Source organism: Macrobrachium rosenbergii, chromosome 47 (assembly GCF_040412425.1).
Source record: "Macrobrachium rosenbergii isolate ZJJX-2024 chromosome 47, ASM4041242v1, whole genome shotgun sequence".
NCBI lineage: Eukaryota > Metazoa > Arthropoda > Malacostraca > Decapoda > Palaemonidae > Macrobrachium > Macrobrachium rosenbergii.
Window position 1 is genome coordinate 25,031,962 of NC_089787.1, and position 20,698 is coordinate 25,052,659.

Below are 20,698 nucleotides of genomic sequence, written 5' to 3' on the forward strand. Positions count from 1 at the left end.
AACATTTGGGTTATATTTGGAGCATCACAGTCAGGTATGGTAGCCTGACAATACTGATGCAGAGTATGGGAATTATTAATGTCTAAGAAAACATAACAGATGGCAAAATATCTCAAGATGAAGTCTGTTCTCATAAGATAAGGGCTTTGTCAAGTACATTAATTTTCTAGGCACAATTTGGATGTCTTGTTGTTTTAGAGGAGGGATCTTGGATAAGTCCAATGACATTTGCTGATTCTTAACTGATACATGGCATAATTGACTGAGGTCATACTCCTTGCAGCCTGTCATTGACATCATGACATCCCTGTGAGGTAACCTTTCAGTTTACTTAAGGGTTTACATAACAGTGAGTTATTTAACCATGTGAATTACATCATAAAAAGTAGGGCACACACCCAGACCCACACAGGACACATCCACAGGGATGTACACATGGTTTGTAGCTCATACTTTGCGCCATTCTAGTCAAGGTATCACATTTTAGCAGCCCTGAGATCTGAAAAACTTGAATCCACCCCATACAACTGAGATACAGCATGCAGTTATGAGTTAATCATTTAACAGATACAGTTTTTCCTAAAAAAAGCAAGGTACAGACAATTCTTAACATCAGCCTATATCTAATAATAAATCACTTATTTCTCAAAAACTCATATTTTTTCAAACTTTAGGAGGAAGAAGATAAAAACAGGTGAAAAGATTTACTGGAATGGAAGGGCCTTAATATTAAAAAATTCAATGGCACAGTATTTGCTGGGGGGGGGGGGTTGGTAAGCTCCTGATGAGCACTCCAAGTACAGTACTGTAAGTATATAGCAAGGGTTATAATATGGAAGTTCTCTGCATACATGCATTCTTGATTCTGCAGTCAAGGGCTGAATGCATTTTTTGTTGGACCTAACCCCTGATCAAGGGTACAACTTAATGGTAATATCATATTCTTTGATAAAATATTCGAAGAATGGGCAAGATATGCAGCATAGTACACTGCACATTTCATTTTCAAAGATGTGATCTGAACTGAGCACACTCAACATACCCATGGTACAAGGCAATAAAAACTTCCTTATGGATAAATAGTTATCCAGTCTTCAACAATAATAAATGTGTATTGATAAGTGTCACATCAGAAAGTATAGCACTGTATCCCATACTGCACTATAGCTTATATACAATTAACTACTGTAATCATTAATGAGCCTAATTAAATGCTGCACCTTGTGGGAACTCGGCAAGAAGCTCTTTGATTCACGATAACCATTTTAGAGAACAATCAAGCTACAAATCTCTTTGTTTATTTAATACTAAACTTCATTTCCAGATAACTTACACTGGATTCATTAGACTCAGTCACAGGCTAATTACTGCACCTACTTGTTATGAGACTCGCAAGGACTGAAATGATAAAAGGCAGAAAGTGGGAAACTGTGAAAGACTGTGAAAGTAGCAACTATGGTACCTCTGGAGTTGTTAAGAAGACGCTTTGGAAGTTCGGGAGGGGTGTAAGTAACTTGGTAGAGTTCTGAGTCAATATCTGACTTATCTGAAACAAACACACCGAGAAAAATACGCGTAACTAACAGCCATACAGTAGTAAAAAGAAAAGCTCTTCACTGTCGAAAAATTGGCCAAAAATGAGTAGGTAAATAAATGGATAAATAAAAATATGGAATAACAAAAACTCCACAAGGTTACAATCTTTAACTGTTCAGAGGATATATACGATTTAGGAAGGCTCAAGAATAGTTTGCTATCTATAAGGCACTGATTTAGCCTAGGAATGGGTATATATAACTAACAGAAGGAGAGTACAGTGTTTGAGAGTAATTTATCATTATAACAAAATGAACTAGTAGTAATCTTACATGGGTCAAAAATTACCTGATTTAAAGGGAAGGAGAGAAAAAGTTGACAGATGCCTTATAGAAAAATGTGAGAGGAAATTAAGGGCCTTTTGCCGAGGAATAGGGAGTTTAAGTGTAAAATCCAGGAGTTACGCGCAAAGAAAGCAGTCATGAAATAGCTATCGTATATAGTTTGTGGAGGAGCTGACATATAGTTTAGACATCTATGAACACTATATATAAATCAGAAATATATATAAAAAAGTAATATACACAACTAATTTTTTTTGCAATTTTCACTTACAATATACTGTAATCAACAATAAAAATACCTTGTATTTTCTTAAAAACAGAATAAGATTATGAGTTATGATACTATATCAAACAGGCATAATATCAGTAGTTTATATTAGAATAGGCAATAAAAATTCATTTAAAATGCAGTCAAGAGCTGGTAAGTTCTATGCTACCTCAAACTCTAATAAATTGCAAAATATTAACCATCAAAATCTACTCTCAGTGAAGCCATATATTCATGATGGATATCCATCTGCATCCAGACATAGTGCCATTGATTACACGCAGCTAATTTTTGGGTGAGGTGAACCTTCAATGAATTACACATTCCAAGTTACTGCAAAAACATAAGTTAATAAACTGCAAAGCAAACTTTAAATCTTTAGAACAGATATCAAATACAATGTTTACATGATCTTTCCCTCAATGTCTTTTCTATCAGTGTGAACTTGAACACAAAATAAACTGTAATCTCAATCGCAACATTAGGCGACGAAAGTTTACAAATTCTACTCGCTGTCAAAACACTGGGAGTAGGTTTTGAAAGATTTTCATGTGCAAGAATTATGCAACTTTGTACAATGTATAGCTATAAACTCAATAGTCTTTGGCTATCACTTCTAGGCATTGCTAAAAATATAAGAATAAGAATAATTAACATTTTATATAGCGTCAAATTTAAAAAGGCTTTTTGCAATTTAGAATATACTTTACTTTTCTCAAGAGTAATGGTTAACTGGTAAAAAAAAATACTGAAAGTAATGTGCTGTATTAAAATTGAATATCTTTTCACACCCTGGACACAACCACTTCAATAATCTGTAATTTTTTCTTTTTTGAACATCTACTTTCATATATCATGACTCCTGGATTTTATTGAAGCTTATTATGAAAGGAAGCTGCATAACCCCATTGTTTTTGATTGCCATGAGCATGTCTTCTTCACTGATTATAAATTACAATTTGAGGTCTTTATGCCTATATGACAGTTGAGACAATTCTGAAATCAGACTGTAAATAAATCTAGTAAATAAACCCCCTCCAATCTGCTAACACCTATGTGCATTCCGGTGCATTAAAATGCTGTATAACTGTTTCTGAAAACCAACAATTTATCTATAGTTCCCTCTCTACTAGAGTGGATGAACTGTTGGACTGTATACAATTTTAGAGCTGATTCTAATAGTCTATGATCTTTGTTGCCAAGTAGGTGACTAAGCAGGCTTTCCTAGTTTGATCAGGGCCAGTAGAAAGTAAAACTAAGTAAACACTACGGAAATGAACTATATAGAAAATAAATGTCAAATACCAAGATACATCCAATCATTGATTATAAAACATAGACCAAATTGTAAAATGTAATAAACTTTGCATTAAAGTATACCATGAACTAACATAAATAATAAATCATGGTTTTAGAAAGAATGAGTAGGATGTGTACAGTATAAAGAACTATTGGGACACCAGGGAACTTTCCTGGGCGGCTGGAGACAAGACTCAGTGAGAGAAAAGAAGTTAACACTGCAAAGAATGTAGAGACCACATAGGAACTACATCTTAAAATACCTGATGATGAAAGAGCGGGGTCTGGGGAGTTCTTCCGTCCATACAATGTGAATTTGATATAATGAATATGAGTGGCTGGGTTACAATGGAAAATATGATAGCTGCATGAAAGGGGGGAAAAATATGGTCATCAACTGTTGTCTTGAATGATATTTTCTCTTATATTAATCAGGTTCATAAAAACATATGAAGAAATTGACTTCCAATGAATGGAATTGACACAACAGTCTTCTGTCAAATGTTTGGTGGTTACAGAGCCAGAATTAGGAAAGTCTTAATCTTGTTCGCCCAGCCGCCCAAGCCCAAAGCCTGGGTCTCATGCATGTATATTTCACTACAGCGGAGTTTTGCTGCTAAATCCTCTTAGGCTCTAGACACTGGCTGGTCCAAGTGAGCAGTCGCAGATTTCGACACGGTGTCCTTCAATATTTTTCCTTTTTTCTTCAGAAATGAATATTTTCTTTTATGTGATGAAATCCACGACTTGCCCTGGCACACTGCTTGAGATCATATTGCAAGCGCTGCACTCTAGATGTTGATGCAGGTGACTAGATCTTTATTGTTATTTTATCCATTCAAGAGACATATGAACAATTCTTTTTTCTCCTAAAGAACTCGGCCCTTGTTATGCTGCACAGCTTAATTTATTGCTATTAACTAACAAAACATTCTCCTCATGCGGCTGCTGCCATAAATAATTATAACCAGCAGAATCTTGCCTAATCCATAAAAAATGTAGACTGTACTTCAAAAAAGGCATTTCCACAGAAACTTACTTGGTATAAAAGTAACCTCTCCACCTTATGAACAGAAAAGGGACAGAGAGAGGGTCGAGAGGTTAGTAGAAGGCCGCAGAGAAAGATCTGACAACTTAACATAATATTTCTAACTCAAATGTTTATCACTTTCCTCATTACAAATGTTTGCGGATAGTCTTATACTCAACAGTAAGTAGTTGAAATGGTAAGTTTTAGTGTGTACTGCATAATAAAGCACCCAACTTTATTCTATCCAATTTGGCGATTTTTTTTAGGAAGATGGTTTCACTGTTTCAAAGTCAGAAATAGATAATATTTAAGAGCTGCATGTTAGGATTAGTGAGCGGACTGTGGGGTAGGTCTGGCTGTAACCTCAATGTGAGCCATGCAGAATATTTATCAGCACCAGATTCAGGGATTTCAACCAAAGAGGACAAGGACCCGAATTCTGGACTAGCTACTAGTCTCAAAAAATTAATAAATGAATAAAAAATAGTAATACATTTTGGATGACAACCTCATGACCATAACCACACAAACTAATTACTTGATCATCTATGAAAAGTTCGTATAGACACGTAATGAAAAATGAACATCAATGTTGAAGCATTTCCTAACAGCCTAGTAGTTTTACACATTCTGACCATCTAAATTCCAAAACACTGAGCACTATTTTTATGTCTTCCAGAATTCAGTTCCATTTTCCTTATGTCATGTGAGGTAAAGTTCATCTGCCTTGAACTCCCTGAAACTTGTGACTTCAGATACATCACGAGTATGGATATTCATAGAGATAATATCGAACATGCAACATGCTTTTCACACGGCCATCACCACCACTGTCGCTGGGATGTTACCTACTTGTTCGGCCTACCAATTGGACAGCGCGGACTCCTTTCCTGAATAATGCCACTAAAGAGAAGACAGGAGTTAGTGCGGACAGCAGGAAACACATGCACCACCGCCCACAGTCAAAAAATAATAATTAGAAATGATAAGAAAACCAGTGTCATACCTTTTTCACTCACCTCTGCCTCACTCACTTGGTTAAGATTCATTTAGGAAGTGGAAAGGGATTCTCTATTATTGTAAAATGGGCAGAATTGTTCCTCTTTTCTTGCTATGGTTCTCCTTCATTAATCCTCAGGTTTACAAAAAAAACACAGTATTTACAGAATACTTACTTCAACACAATCTTTGGTAAAATGAACAAAAAAAAGTCATATACATCATTTCAGTGAATTAATATGTAAATTATCTCTGAGGAGTTTTAATGAACGACATCCGAAGGTAAGTGATAATCAAGAATAGTGGCAGTGATTGAGGCAGAGGGGTACCACCCCCTTGCCCACCTGCCCCACTCACATATGCTTATTTCACATTAAATCCTTTCAATTTTCTCTTTGCCATATGAAAGGTTTATCTAATTCATCCCCATTCAGCTCATGTTCAGCAGTGTGGACTGTGCATCTGCTAAGTTTCTTCTACAGGCATACATTTGAATTCAAGTGTGAAAAGCTCATCGTGCATTTTTTCTAAAGTACGTGACAAATGAAAATGAGAAAAAGAACTTTTTGCTTCTATGCTTGCAATCAAATCAACTAAAATAAGGAACAATTACCATCTAAATTACTCTCACCTGGGATTTTGTTTTTGGTGAAATTCACTGATTAGCAAACTACAAGCTATGATTACCATCCAAGTGTTATCTGAATGTTCTGTGCATTCATTCACTCAATAATGGCAAGAAATTTATCAAAATAAAAAGTGAAGTTAATATAACTGAATATGTATTTATAAAAAACAAGAAACATAAAAGTACTGAAATATCATTCTTCACATTTCAGAAAAGTAATTAACGTAAGAATCAATGCTGAAATGAGCTATATGGGGGACGGGGGCAAGAGGTCCTTACCATTACAAGGCCACCCCTCAAAAAAGACAAAATACCAGGACATCTTAGCTTTCAGCCAGAGTTCTGGGTTGGCCTCCTCATCACTTCAACCACAGAGTCATAATTCCATGCATAGGAGCAAGCCAAAGGAAAATTTGGTAGCAAATATGGTTGCAATATTGCCGTGCACAACTGGTTGGCCATAACCTGATATTATGGTCCTCCTCCATAAGCTGGAGGGGTGGGGGACTGGGCAACCCCCACCAGAACCTAACTTAAAGGCACAGGACAGATTAGTAGGCGACCAGACCAGACATAAGGAACCTTTTGATTGTTTCAATAAAGCTCATTCTTCTAAGGACAATAGCTGGACAACTGGCCATACTGGAGCATTAACTAAGGCTCATCATCAGCGGCCACGTTTCAGATCAAATACTCATGCAGAGCCCGTGGTGGAGAAGGGAACTATTTGCTGGAACATGGAACCCTGGCATAAATACTAAGTTTTGTGCCACTAATGAATACTCACACACCACCAGAGACAAAGACTCATTCTACTCTGCAACTAGAATATCAGGGAAATTGGCTATCAAGTGAAATCTTCAGGATGACCTATTGTGTGTGAATATTCAATACAGGGGTAACATGGTTAAAACTGATAAAAATTATCAGTGACTTTGTTAGTGGGGAGGGCAACACTGGCCTACCCTCGCTCCCCGGCCCGCTTTCCACCACGAGGGGCATAAAGTTCTTCATGAAACCACTTGCTTGAAGCAAATTTCCGATGTCTGCAAGGGAACGGACAGCGCCACTGTAATGTTCGCCATAGCTCACGGGGTACGCAGTCTCAACCGCCTCTGCCACTCCTCCAGATACTTGTGCCACCACCAACATATCCATGGTCTGAGATCATTATTCAGCCTTCTAGTTTAGTTTGTGAATCAAGCGCCACAGACATTATTTGCACAAGATTGATCTTGATCTATCTAACATCTCAAAGAACCAGATTTGGGTGGTAACATAAATATGTGAACGAGGAGCGACTCAGTCACACGTGCCGCAGCAAAGTTCATGTGATGTAAGTAATGAAATAAATACAACAGTGGATAAGATAATTCACTTAAAACACTGAACCAGAAAGAAATGATAATTGATATGCAAACTGAGGAAAAGAAATAATATGTATAGAATAAAAAAGAAAACAGACATCATCCACAAATAAATGACATGTCATGGGTACATGAAAGGGATCTGTTTACTCAGGAAGGTAAGGCTAACAAATGATACGTGAAATGGAAGTTAAACTCTAATAAGGATGGTTCCTCTGATAGGCTATTCCCAATACATAAATGAAGAAATGAATAAACACTATGAAGAATACCACTCATAACTAAAGACAAAAAGTAAAAGTGGTTTAGCTTTCAACAGATGTCAGCTCATAACAAACTACACTAAACAGGAAAAATTAATGAAATGACGCTCAATTACCAGCAGTTTGTTTTTCTCTTCCTTTATCTACAAGACACACAAGATCAATAAAATTTAATGTGAAAAATATAGTACTCAACAAATCTACAGTGAAGAAATGTTAAAATTGGTTAATTATCACCAATAATGATTAATTCTATCTAAACTGCTGACAATAAGTAATTAACTTCTAAATCATAAACAAACATTAAATATGAAAAGAAAATGTAGTTATTCATGCAGCTGCGAATCTCATGTACAGTAAAAAAAAAAAAATAATGGTACCCAGATGCATCCTTTTGGTATGATCAGACTGATAATTCTTAAAAGCCTGGGAACTTAACAGTAAGCAAATTGGAAATGTCACCGAAGAAAATGCAAGTAAAACTCTAGAAAAGCTTTTAATATAAAGTGGAAGTACGGGAGATTATTCTCGGAGACAAGGTCTACCTTCAAATGACCCACTTAGTGCCAACATGGTCAAGAACTGCATAGTAACCTAAGCACGATATCGTGTCCCTTCGTCACAGTTTCGCTTTATTGCAAACTCATCCCCTGTCAGGTATGGGTAACAAGTTGCACTACATTTCACTCATTTTGTTCAACTATTTTGAGTCCCCGACATTTGTCTACTGAAGATAAAAAAGGAGTGTCCTCACGCAATGCTACTGACATGTTTAGTACTAGCATAGATTTTACATGGGATCATGATGAATTGCCTGAGGTTGAAAACTCTATGTAAAGAAACCTTGTAAAACTAAATACTTAGGAGAAAGGACAGATATCCAAAAGTCCATAGGGTGACAAGGAACATAATAAAAAGAAAAGCATTGGGAAGTACACATCCATAAAGGTGGAACTAGATCCAAGGGAAGGGAATGAGAAAAACATGACAAAGTATACAATAAGTAATAAGTGGAGGTGAACAAAATGTAATTAAGCCAAGGTGAATTCACAGGTGGCTGAGTAACAATGAAGACTATATCAGAGGCGGTGGTTGTTGTAGGTGACGAGAGTAAGGGTTCGTAAGTGTCTACAACAGTGAAAGGACACTTGTACTGGTCTTGGGAAGTGAATTCGAGTGTAGGTGGATGATATACTGCTGGAGATACTTTACTGTACCCCCCCAAATGGATGTTATGACTAAATATGTTATGCTATTTGATAAATCATCCCTTACAGCACATGAAAGCTATGTAAAGTCAGTTAATAAACACCGGACCAAAAAAAAAAGAGGAAATAAAAAAGGGCTGCATAAAATACTGGTATCAACTTGAATATCTACTAGAGAAAGCCATGGCATTTATTCAGCTAAAGCTCAGGGTTTCATAGGATGAAAATCACTCTATTTACATGAGTCATGGATCTGGTGACTTTCCTCTGATGAGCGCTGTGTACTTGTAAGCGAGTGCTATGAAAGCGTCATGGAAAATAAAAAATCAAACTTATCACATATACATCTGATTGAGCAATTATCTCTAAATGCATTGTGGTGAGCTAAGCCTTCTGGGGCATGCTTTGTTAACAAAAAAGCATTGCTGGGACAACTGTCTTTGAATCCATTCAGTACAAATTTACTTCTGTTGGGAAATGACAGTCAGCAAATAGGTTACATCATGAAATCTATAAGTAGAATCGTTGAACTAGCACTTGGTAAACCACAAACAGTTTTTACAATGATGAGTCATTCTCCTAAATGTACAATGGTTTTCGACAAGGTACAGCTATTTACAGGAGACAATGAGACAATTCTATGCATTCTGTGCATATTATAACTTCTAGTAAATGCTAGAGCTTTACAATATTTATACAATCATAAATATAAAATACTTACACAGCTTTGAGCACTCTGCCTTTAATAGTTATTACAAATATAGTAAATGCATTAGGCATAAAATATTATATTGTAGTAGCTTCCTCATAACTCTGCTCTTTATACCATGAAGCGTAACAACCAACACAAACAGCCGGTTGGTGGAAGACTGTAAAATGATATTACAATTATTGAAGGCTTTTGATACCATACCCATTTGCAACCGGATGCTCACCACGCAATCCTCGAAAGTGACTATAGTAGAAATTCTAGGAAAAATCCATCTCCCAGGTGACTCAGTAGCTTTTGAGATGTGTATCTATCACAGACAAGCAGTAATGTTCTGACATTTAAGTTCCCAGGCTTAAGTGTACAATACACAAAACACATTAAGTATGATATCAGTGACTCACACTTCATGTGTCAATAACTCTCACTTCAAAATCCTGTGGCTTCTTGAGTGTCTTGGTTCAAGTTAAATAACAAAAGAGAATGCAACTATAGAATATGACTTCCAATTTTATACCTTGAAGTGTTGAAACAATCCTTGAATAACATTACTTGGTGATATACATTACCAAAATCTTTATCACTGTAAAGATATCCAAAAAGAATGCCTTCCATAAAAGTCTTCATTCAATGTAATTTCAACTCTTTAAATAATGAATATTAAAGATTTTGCATATTCTTTCCTTTCATACAAATAGTATGTTAATGCGCATAAAACTGGTACAATTTCACATTCAATCCATTGGTTAATATATCTGCCATTATTTGGGCCTGGTGAAAAAAAGGTGTGTTCCTAGTAAGGGGAATCACTGTTGGGTAAATATTTCAACTGCATATATAGTAAAAAACCTCAATTTATAAAATTAGTAAGCCTTGTTCCAGCTTCCAAGTTTACCTACCACTAAAGACTATTAATCTGTAGTTACAGTTTGCAAAAAGTGAAAAAAAGACTAAAGCCTACTGTGTAAAAGTGTGGCGATAATACAACTTATGAAGGACCCCCTATAGTGTTGAGGTGTGCCTTATTACACATTTACTCTGATGCTTATTGTTTTTCATTTTAGGATACAGTTTTTGGTATAATATTTAAAACTGTTTAATACATACATGATTTCACTCCACACTCTTCTGTGCATATACTTCATGGATTATTTACGTGTGGTGACACTACTCGATGGCTGCAGTTCAAGTAGATAAAGTGCTTATTGGACTTTTTTTTTTTATTTTACAATTCTATATTTTTCTTAATTCTGTGGATTTTATAAGTTTCTTAATTAGGTGTGAGTTCAGGTAGGGATACTAAGTTGCAAGGTTAGGCTAATGGTAGGCTAGCAAAGGCTAAGAATACAGGATGTCGCCCTTGTAAGCATTTCACCCCTTGCTACCACCCCTCTGAAATCCATTAGTGTGAATATGTTTACATTGGTTTCCTTTACTTTATTCTCCAAACTCACTCCTTTTTCAAATCCTTCAGTTGACAGCTTGTTCATTGGGTTAGTCCTGACACGGCATAAATTTGACCAAATGATAAGTTCAGTTATTTCATTCTGCTGTAATAATAACAATGTTAAGACTTTACAGGTTACAGTAAGAACACTTTGCATCAGTCCTGAAGGTACATATGAGATGTCCATCTTTCATCTGACATGGCAATATCTACACAGCATTTAATGTCCTCTATGTACAGTACAAGCAAAATTAATGTACACCCAATACAAACCTATGGAATTAAAATGTGGCCACATTCAAGGTATAAAATTGGAGTCAGTTTCAGGCAAGATTAATAATTCTGATCTAAATTTTGAGGATGTTAATTGCAACACTCATCTTCTCATTGAATGATAGTTCTGGCAAAAGACATTCATTCCTATACTGTGATATAAAACTCAGGAAAATTAATAAAAAAAAAAAATCAAGATATGATCAGACGAAGTTATAAATGATGCCTTGTCTTCCTAATGAAAGAGATGTTCTTTTCTTTCATTCAGATTTCTAAAAACCAACTGAATGCCAAGTGCCAGACGCCACAAAAACGGCTAAACAGTATTTTCTAGTACTATTCATACTTTCTGATTGGATGAAGTACAATTAAGGAGTGACATGTAAAAAAAAAATATCATGGGCAATTGAAGGCCCATGTAAACATCTGAAAAGTAAATACAGTCGGCAAAAATAACAGCCTTTGAGAGAAGTACAGAAAAAGTATATAAAAAAATACACACACACAAACAATGATACGAACTTATAAGGTTGAATAAAAGAAATTAAAAAATGATTTCCATACAAACCATTTTGTATCTATATATGGTAACTATAGTCTGTGTTTCCCTTGAGAAGAATTGGAAATTCAAGGAGATATCAGTTTGTGAGTAATGTTACAGGAATATAGTTTTATTCTGTAAATTGCATATAACAGTATGTTTATGATGTTATTACCACACGTTCGTAAATCACAGCAAACAGAGGTCGGGATATTCTGTACATTATGACGACCATTATTCAAAAACATAAGCAAACAGAGTTGTCCCTAAACCAGTTGTTTAGTGTTCTGCACACTGTCACAGCTCTTCAAACCAAACGATTAGGTTCATGTATATATTTATGGTATCAGAAGTGTCTGGAATTTAGACAAAAGCATGCCTTAAAGATAAATATTGAAACCATAACTGTAAATCAACTCGAGTGACTACACCGACGGCATCCTATGACCGACGTAAGAGCTGATACTTCTCCAAACAATAAAGGTTTTACGCCCATGGTAAGACTAACAGCGCATAAATACTTTGAGGTATCACCTGCCTAAAGTTATAGTATTTTTACCTCACTTTCTCAAAATGAAGTATTTTTACCTCGCTTTCTCAAAATGAAGTGTTTTCTGAAAGAAGGCACAAGCCGTGTTTATGAAGCTTTCTTAAAGAGCCAGATACATTATTATACTGATTTTATCAGGACTGTGCAATTAATACATAAGTAAAATGCAACAAGAGCCAGTTTAGACTCTATCACAGAAGCAAGTTAAATCACAAGAAGACTACTAGTAACAACATAAGCCATTAAACTTCAGTCACTGATTATGCATTTTATTCTTGAATCAGTTTTAAAATTTACTGTGCTATTGTGTATTTTACTAATAATGAATAATAAAAAAATTACAGATTTTCCAAAGAGGCAGGCACATGCCACCTGTATCCTGGACCCAAGACTGAATACCCACTCATGACTATATTCAGAAAACTAGCAGCATAAACAACTAATGCATTACTCCAATACCCTTCAGTCGGTAAATAATGAACGACGCCCTAAATGCCTAAATGGTGTACGGTTTATCTGTCAAGAATGAAAACAGAACTAACATGAACAAATGCTGTAGATCAAATGACCAGTCATCTTATGAGCATTCAAAACAGTTGACAAACCTGACCTCAGTGTGCTAAATGCTTCCAAACCCTTATAAAAGAAGCTGGAACACCTTACCTTCTCGGGAATTCATGCCAATTTTAAGAAAATATAATTCAATATCCTTTCAACAGGCAATAAAAATCAAATATGAAATTAACTTGAATGTTATACACTAAACACTGTACTGTATTGTACAATTAAAATCTAAAAATGTAATTGGTGGTAAATTTTTTTTTAAACTGATATATAATGTAGATTTCCAATTTCATAACTAAAAGAGCTGTATCCCCCAAAATTCTAGATCCAGTGAAATAGTTCAAACTTTAGCACTTAATGGATTTACAAAGATTACTACAGCAACGAAGTTCAACAATCAAATTCTGATGTAAACATTACTCAATGATGAACCAATTCAAATACTGAACTGTACATCGTTTATAAGCGGAAAACAACCAAAAGAGTGAAACTTCTCCAACATTATTAGTTCCAAAGAAAAGTGAAACACCAAAATCCTTTGTCAGATTCAGTAAATTGAGAATAGTCATAAGCCTCCACCACAAATTTCACAGTTCATATATGGAACAACTGAAAACAAAACATGGAAATTTGATGTTGTGTTCAGTTTCTCAATACTGTATAGCGTATCTGTTAAATATCACTACTGTATACTGCTGAACAGTGTACAAAGCCCCTGTTCACATTTGCAACAGAAAATGGTCAAGTATCCCAGTCTAAACGATCCCTCATCACTGGTTATTACTGTACTTGTTATTCAACCTGTTCTCAGCTGCAATGCTTTCTGCCGTTTACTTTTCCTCCATTTCCTTTGGTCCCTACCCACTTAAATGACTTTCTCTAACACGATCACAATCTAACTTTCACTTTTCTTTACGAAAAAATCTTTTGGGGTTCCATACAAGAGTCCAGATATGTGATCCCGGGGTATTATTATATTGCCTTAAAAGCAGTAACAACTAACATGGGAGAGTAAGGTCGCTCTCTCTGTAAAATGAACCAAATTTTGCTAATCAGTACTACTACTGATCCTTGAGATGAGAGGAATGAATGAATAAAATGGTTCCACATAACGTGCTGAACTTCAAGCACTCTTTCTAATATGAAAAATGTGTGTCAGCAACAGGGTAGCTTCAAATTTTCCTCCTTGTCAGAGAAATATTATCCAAATAATATTAGCGTACACAACACAGACCCTAGCAAACAACCGCATTGTAGTATTCCTTTTAAGGAATAAGCACGAATTCAGATAATTTTTGCACAAGTATGAATGACAAGTTATAAGTTTCCAAAGTAAAATACAGCACATAACTAACCAGGCCCAACTTGCAAAAAAACCCCTACAAACCCTATGAGGAATATTTCACTCATACTGCAGCCACATAGTTTAGCAATGGTCAAGTAAGAAATAAAGAACCAAGACCTCAGGAGATGCAAACTGAATACGAAAAGATGAAATAGGAGTTAATTCTTATGAGGACAGTGATGGCGATTTTGGGCAACGTAATATGTTTCATCTGCACTTGGTAGCAATAACATAAAAGACTTTCACCTGACATTTTATTTTTTTTTATTGTGTTTGCTTCTTTTTCCCAAGAAGTTAGACAGCTGGCCTATAATAAATTCAACTAAATTATGCTATTTTGTATGGAATGAAAAGTGGTATAGGAATCCAAGCTATCTGAGAAAAAACAATTTTCTTAATAAAAATAAAATTTTCTTAAAACAAACTTAATATTCATAAACCCTTCACTTATAACTGTTCGCATTCAAAGCCTGACAATGTTCCTGTACCCTCCATTTCCAATTCACAATCTAAAGATCATCAGCTGCTGGTGGACAATTGGGCTCATATTCAAGTTGATACCTCTGGTTCCTTGAATAAGAAACGCTTACAAAATATTACCTCTGATTTTATAAAACCAAATTTGTTTGCTGTACAGACCCATAATTTACAATGCCCTGCCTGGAAATTTAGGATAAAAGTCATGATAGCTGACACTTCTACATGGCAGCTGAGGGTAAGACACCTGGATCTTTCTAAGCAGGTGAGGGAAGACACCTTTAACTGATGCACCATCAAAGTCAGAGAATAATGTAGAACAGCTTTAGAAAAAGTTCAAGAGATACGTCTTTATTAATTAGCAGAAAGTTTGGTTGCACCTCCTTGTGTAACAAGGCACTGAAGTAACAATAAGGGAAGAGCTAAGTGCAAAATAATTTTGCCCAATTATGCTTCCTGAAGAAAGAAGGTTAGTGGAAATATTGAGAGTTTAGTTGATAGAGCCGAAAGCATTATTATTATTTTTGTCTTTGATAACTCTCAGAACATTTAGCATTGATTTTTATGATTTCTTTACAATCAGAGTACCTGTACTAATAATGATGATGATGTAGGTATGAATGATAATGTTTATAAGAAACAAATAAAAATTCTCACAATATTAACATGGGAAATTGTATCCCACAAGTTAGAGCAAGGTGGTAAACCACTACTCACTGGTGAGCCATTCATTGCCATCAATGAAGCCCACTAGAACAGGTAAAAAGGTTCAAAATCACTTACTACCTTTACTAATAAAATTAACTTCAAAGAAGTGAAGATCTTCAAGCTCAAGTGGAACAGAAAATGATTTTGCAAAAATAAGGGGAAGAGGATAAACTAGTGAGGAACAATGGGAAGGAAAAGAAGAAATTATCCAAACTAAAGGAAAATTAAAAATTAAATTTAAAATTAACCAACATGGAACCAAAGGTCCATGGTCGCTCAAGCACCCTGCCAGATGATGATCTAATTGTTAATTGTGAATGAAGTGTTTAGAAGTACTCAAAGACCACAAATGTGGACAATTATAAATGATGGGTTTCTATAATCAACAAACATAAATCACTGTACAACCTGTTCAACTAAATTTCCATCCTGACATGAAAAACTGCAGCAATAAAATCTGGCAATTTCATAAGGAGTAATAAAAGGAGATACAAAAAATAATAAAATCATTGCCTTATTTCTCCACAGACAATCTAGCAGTCTTTCAGTAAGATGTATGCAGTGCACTGAAGGACGACACATCCAGTACAACAAACAACTGCTATGACACAAAAGATGACTACAGGTATACCTATACTACTAACTACTGTGTGAATAAAATAGAAAGGCTCTGATTTTTTCTAAAAACTAACATTATCATATCCTTACAGATATGAGATACAAAGTAGAGATAAATGTATATGAAATCTACAAGTCATGGAGTCAAACTAACACTGCACAGCTTTTGCTTCGAAAAAGAAACAAGAAATAAAAGTATAAACTGTAAAGGAAATACTATAAGATTCCTAATATGAAAGCATTCAGTCATCAACCACTACATAATTCTATGTTATTCAGTAAAGTTGCCTGAAAATAATTCGTAAGAAGCTGTTAACAGAAGGAGAGTCAATCTCAGAAAAGTCTTCCGTAACAATTCACCAAACAGAGACATATCGCAATATTTGCAACATACGAAACACAGTGTTCTAAAACTACAGAATGAGACACATGAGTGGTGGGAATAACTGAAAATGAAAGAAAAAATATTAGGGGAGCATTTATAGCGCTAGCTTCATGATCGAAGAACACAACACAGACAGGAAACTGACAGTGATAAACACAGGAATTTCGTACTGGACACGTGAGACTGGCTGGCGGCGATGCTGGATACACACGCAGGGAAAATTTGAATATACTCATAGTTTTCACATGTGCAAAATCTCCTTACAAAAATAACACATGGCAGTTACTCTTCCTTATAAATATCAACATATCAAAAAATACATGGTGACAAATGACCTTACCAAAATCCTTCAATTTGTCAAACACTTCCTAGTCATCAAATTTTCCCATTGCTTTTTTGTATTGTTTTGTTTTCTTGGATGCAAATATGCATATAAAAATTGTATGCAATAATAAAAGGTAGACAATAAATTGTCATGTTTAAACGATTATAAGATCAACAATATCTTGTTAATGGTGCATCAAAGCTAAGCATGAAAGTATGATAATAACAACTTTTACTTCATGCAACCAAATGAAATAAACAAGTATGTTTGTAATGATAATTCAAGAGGAAATCATATAAAAGAAGGGCATATGCAGTTCAAAACCAATAATAGTTCACCATTCCATGTCACTGGGATGTGCAGAATTACATAGGGCAATATCTTTATTTGGCAACCTCTGACTTGACAGTTCTGCTTGACTTTGAAAATGATGTTTCATTAGTTTCTTTTATACCCTTCGTTTCACTTTTACTTTTTTTTTTGACGACACTCGACTTAAGTAAACATCCTAACGTTCTTTCATTAAAACTGTCCATGATTTGTTTTGTGCTTCGTTGAGAGATAGTTATGGGGAAAACAAAAGCATCAGAAACAACATAATTAAAATTGGAATGCTGTATGGTAAAGTCTACACGGTAAGTATGTTTTTTACTATCTTTCAGTGTGAGATTTACTTGACCCTATGAAACAAATTTCTATAAATGTAAATACACATGATGCCAGTGGAACATAATCATTTGATTTACTGCTGAATATGAATTACGATATCCTGATGCCATTGTTTCCAAAGGTATGTGGAAGCAAGAAGAGAGAGAATAAGCAGCTTTTTAAGAAACTCAAAAGTCATTGAAAAGTTGTGAAAACTAAAACACTTTGAATAAAGCATAAAACAAAATTGATCCTCGTAAAACAAGAAGTTTTAAGGCCTTAACAAACTGTGATATGAAAGGATGTTATGTCATCCTTCATGTGACAATAATATAAATCTCGTGTGGAACAAATCACAAACGATAAGTGTAGTCTTAACAGATAAATTCATATACTGTATTTGAATAGATGCACTCTAAAACATCTAACCTTTTATACAGCAAATTTCCCAGATTCAAATAAATGAGTAAATGAATTAAACTCTCTTTCTGACTCCGTGATGCGCTATTACAACTCTCTTGGAAAGTGCATTTAAGAAAGAAAAACTGAAGCATAATGCTTCAAGGCTAATCAGACTTCCTGAAAAGCTAAAATTCAATTAAAAGCCACACATATGATTAAATACGATTAAAGATTCATTCACCTGTTTTCATCATATAAAATGGGACATCCTTGGTAATGTGAACATTGAGAGAACCTACGTAATCATGATTTTCTTCAACAATGAATACAATGTAGCAAAAAAGAAAAGAAAGTTACATCATTATATACAGGGTTTCAAATTATCCGTTAACTCATCACCTGCCACTTTACAAAATGAAGTCTCTACCTAGGAAGAAAGTTTGTCAATGAGAAATTATATCACTGTACAATAAATCAGTCTAAAACCCTAATGAATGATGATACTTAGCAAAAAAAAAAAATACTCTACTTACAGTTTTTACATTTGCACTTTTTGATGAGGGTTTCATCTTTAATGTCATCATGGCATGCTTTGCAGTAGTACCAGGCTCTGCAACAAAAAAAAAATGATTTTGTGTACATATACTGTATATACTTGCTGAAATTCACAAAGGCACATGATGTACAGTATATAAATAATTTTCCCTGAAGTACATCTGTATGTATAGGATGAAATTACAGTGCATGGTAATAGATAATACAGAAAATAACAAATGGTAATACCAAAATACCAGAATCATTTCAGCACTCTTATAACATTTTCCATTCCTCAGCTATCTTCAACAACTTTCACTGCTCCATCTTCCTGGCTTCACCTTTCACTCACAGTCTTACTTTGCTAACATTCACTCTCACCTGCCTCCTTGTACTAATCCCCCTACCAGTCTATGGTGGTTCTCTTCACTGTTACTAACTACTGTGCCATTTGCAAATATAAACCCCTCCATATATCCACAGCTCCCAGCCATATCTCTGACTTCTCTCACCACACTATTTATGGAAAATAGCCATGGAGACATAACACACAACTGGCTGATACCAATTTCATACTAGACCAGAAATTCTCTTTGTCTGAACAGTCCCACACAAGCTTTGCATTTCCATCAATTTTACCATGGGCATTATTGTGGTTTCATAAGTCACACAAAGCTTTTTCCCTTTTGGTCTCATAACAAACAATAACCCAGTATGCATACCTTTTCACTTCATCTGCAGATTGAGCAATGAAAAATCCTTGTGTGTTGGGTTGAATCTTAGTGGCTTTTGGATTGATTGCAATCTTGCTATCTGTCCCATCTTCATTTTTAACTTCAATGGCTAATAATAGTAGTTTTAGTTTGGAGAAGCAGAGTCTGTGGAAAAGAAGCAAAATAAGTACAGTGCATATATAATAAAGTCCACATCCGTATTGAAAAAGGAATACACTGGTATGAGATGCTCAAAAAACAGGAACACATTTTTGGCCCTATATTTAAAACAATATTTCATAGACTTCCTTTCAGTAGGCCTATATATATCCTTCCCTGGGACACATTTGGTTAATGATTTGTGCTATTTATCCCCATTTACTGGCAGAGCGAGAACTATCACTGAATGCAAGCCACTTAGGCTCTTTCCCCCTGGATGAAAATGAAAATCATGGAACCGTCTGAAATAGAAAAGAAAGTCTGTGACACCTTAAACTTGTCAAATTTGCCCATACGATCTTTGGTCAAGGCATTTGTGAATTTTTTATTCTTCTCAAATATCCTTTTCATTTTTGAAACATCAGGTTTTGCCCCTGGACTAACGGCATATAACTGAACAAAATAGACGAGAGGGGTTCATCAGTTTAAAAAATTACTTACTTATCAAGTGTTTGTGTTTCAACAACACCACTGGAAAAGTCTACTCATCCTGTGCATGAAGAAAAGTTGGGTCACCAAGAAAATTAAAGTCTCAGAATAAATGAATACCTAATCCTGTTTGTTTGTTATTTTGTTTGTAAATATACAGCAAACTTGGAAGACATAACAAATGACCCTAGCAACACTGAAAATTTAATATCTTGTTTACAGGACTAAAGGTGTTAAAAAAACTGTGCAATGTTAGGTTTGGTTCATTTTTGCATAGGTAACTACCATGAAATGTCTGATGCCACTGGCACATTTCTCCTATTGTCAAAGGGCAGTGTCATGGTGCAGTGCAAAACACAGCCAAGATCATGATTTCAGTTAACCTCAAGAACAAGGGGAAACTGCTGTGAGATATTGGGCCTTACTTTACTGTAATGGGCCATTTAGGGCCAGAAGCATGGAGCTAACAACCTTGACCGTGTACACACCCAAAAGCTTACAATAAGAAAGGTAACATTTTCTGAAACCAGCTCTTCTCAAGAGATAAGGTTAATATATTAAAAATAGTGGAATATAAAAATACTCTATATGAAATGAGATTAAGCTAATATATTAAAAGCATTGGAATATAAAATTGTGTGTATAATAATAACACAGTCAAATGTCAAAGAGGTCATATTTTGGTGGGTGGGCCTTTTGTAAAACAAGAGCTTGTACTGATCTTACACAAAAACTATTTTACAATACTTTGGACTTGGTAAAATCCTCCTTGGTATTTATTTCAAATGAAAAATGTTCTTGCCAATCAGTTAAATATACAACAGTACATCTTAAAAAAATATTAAATATTATAATTTACAACTGTTGTA

The 20,698-nt window shown here is 35.0% G+C and overlaps 1 protein-coding gene across 42 annotated transcripts in view; it reads right to left on the reverse strand.

Moving 5' to 3' along the window:
* slo (calcium-activated potassium channel slo) overlaps positions 1 to 20,698 on the reverse strand; it is a 522,131-nt gene that overhangs the window by 31,276 nt on the left and 470,157 nt on the right. For 18 of the 42 annotated variants that reach the window (XM_067090352.1, XM_067090349.1, XM_067090350.1 and 15 more), the window contains 2 exons: positions 19,191 to 19,346; positions 18,468 to 18,544 (listed from right to left, as the gene is read on the reverse strand). In XM_067090352.1, coding sequence (XP_066946453.1) covers positions 18,468 to 18,544; positions 19,191 to 19,346 — 233 coding nt within the window. Of the gene's footprint in view, positions 1 to 1,462; positions 1,547 to 5,329; positions 5,381 to 7,069; positions 7,151 to 18,467; positions 18,545 to 19,190; positions 19,347 to 20,698 lie in introns of all 42 variants that reach the window. The other 24 variants (XM_067090341.1, XM_067090333.1, XM_067090320.1 and 21 more) reach the window with 3 other exon arrangements.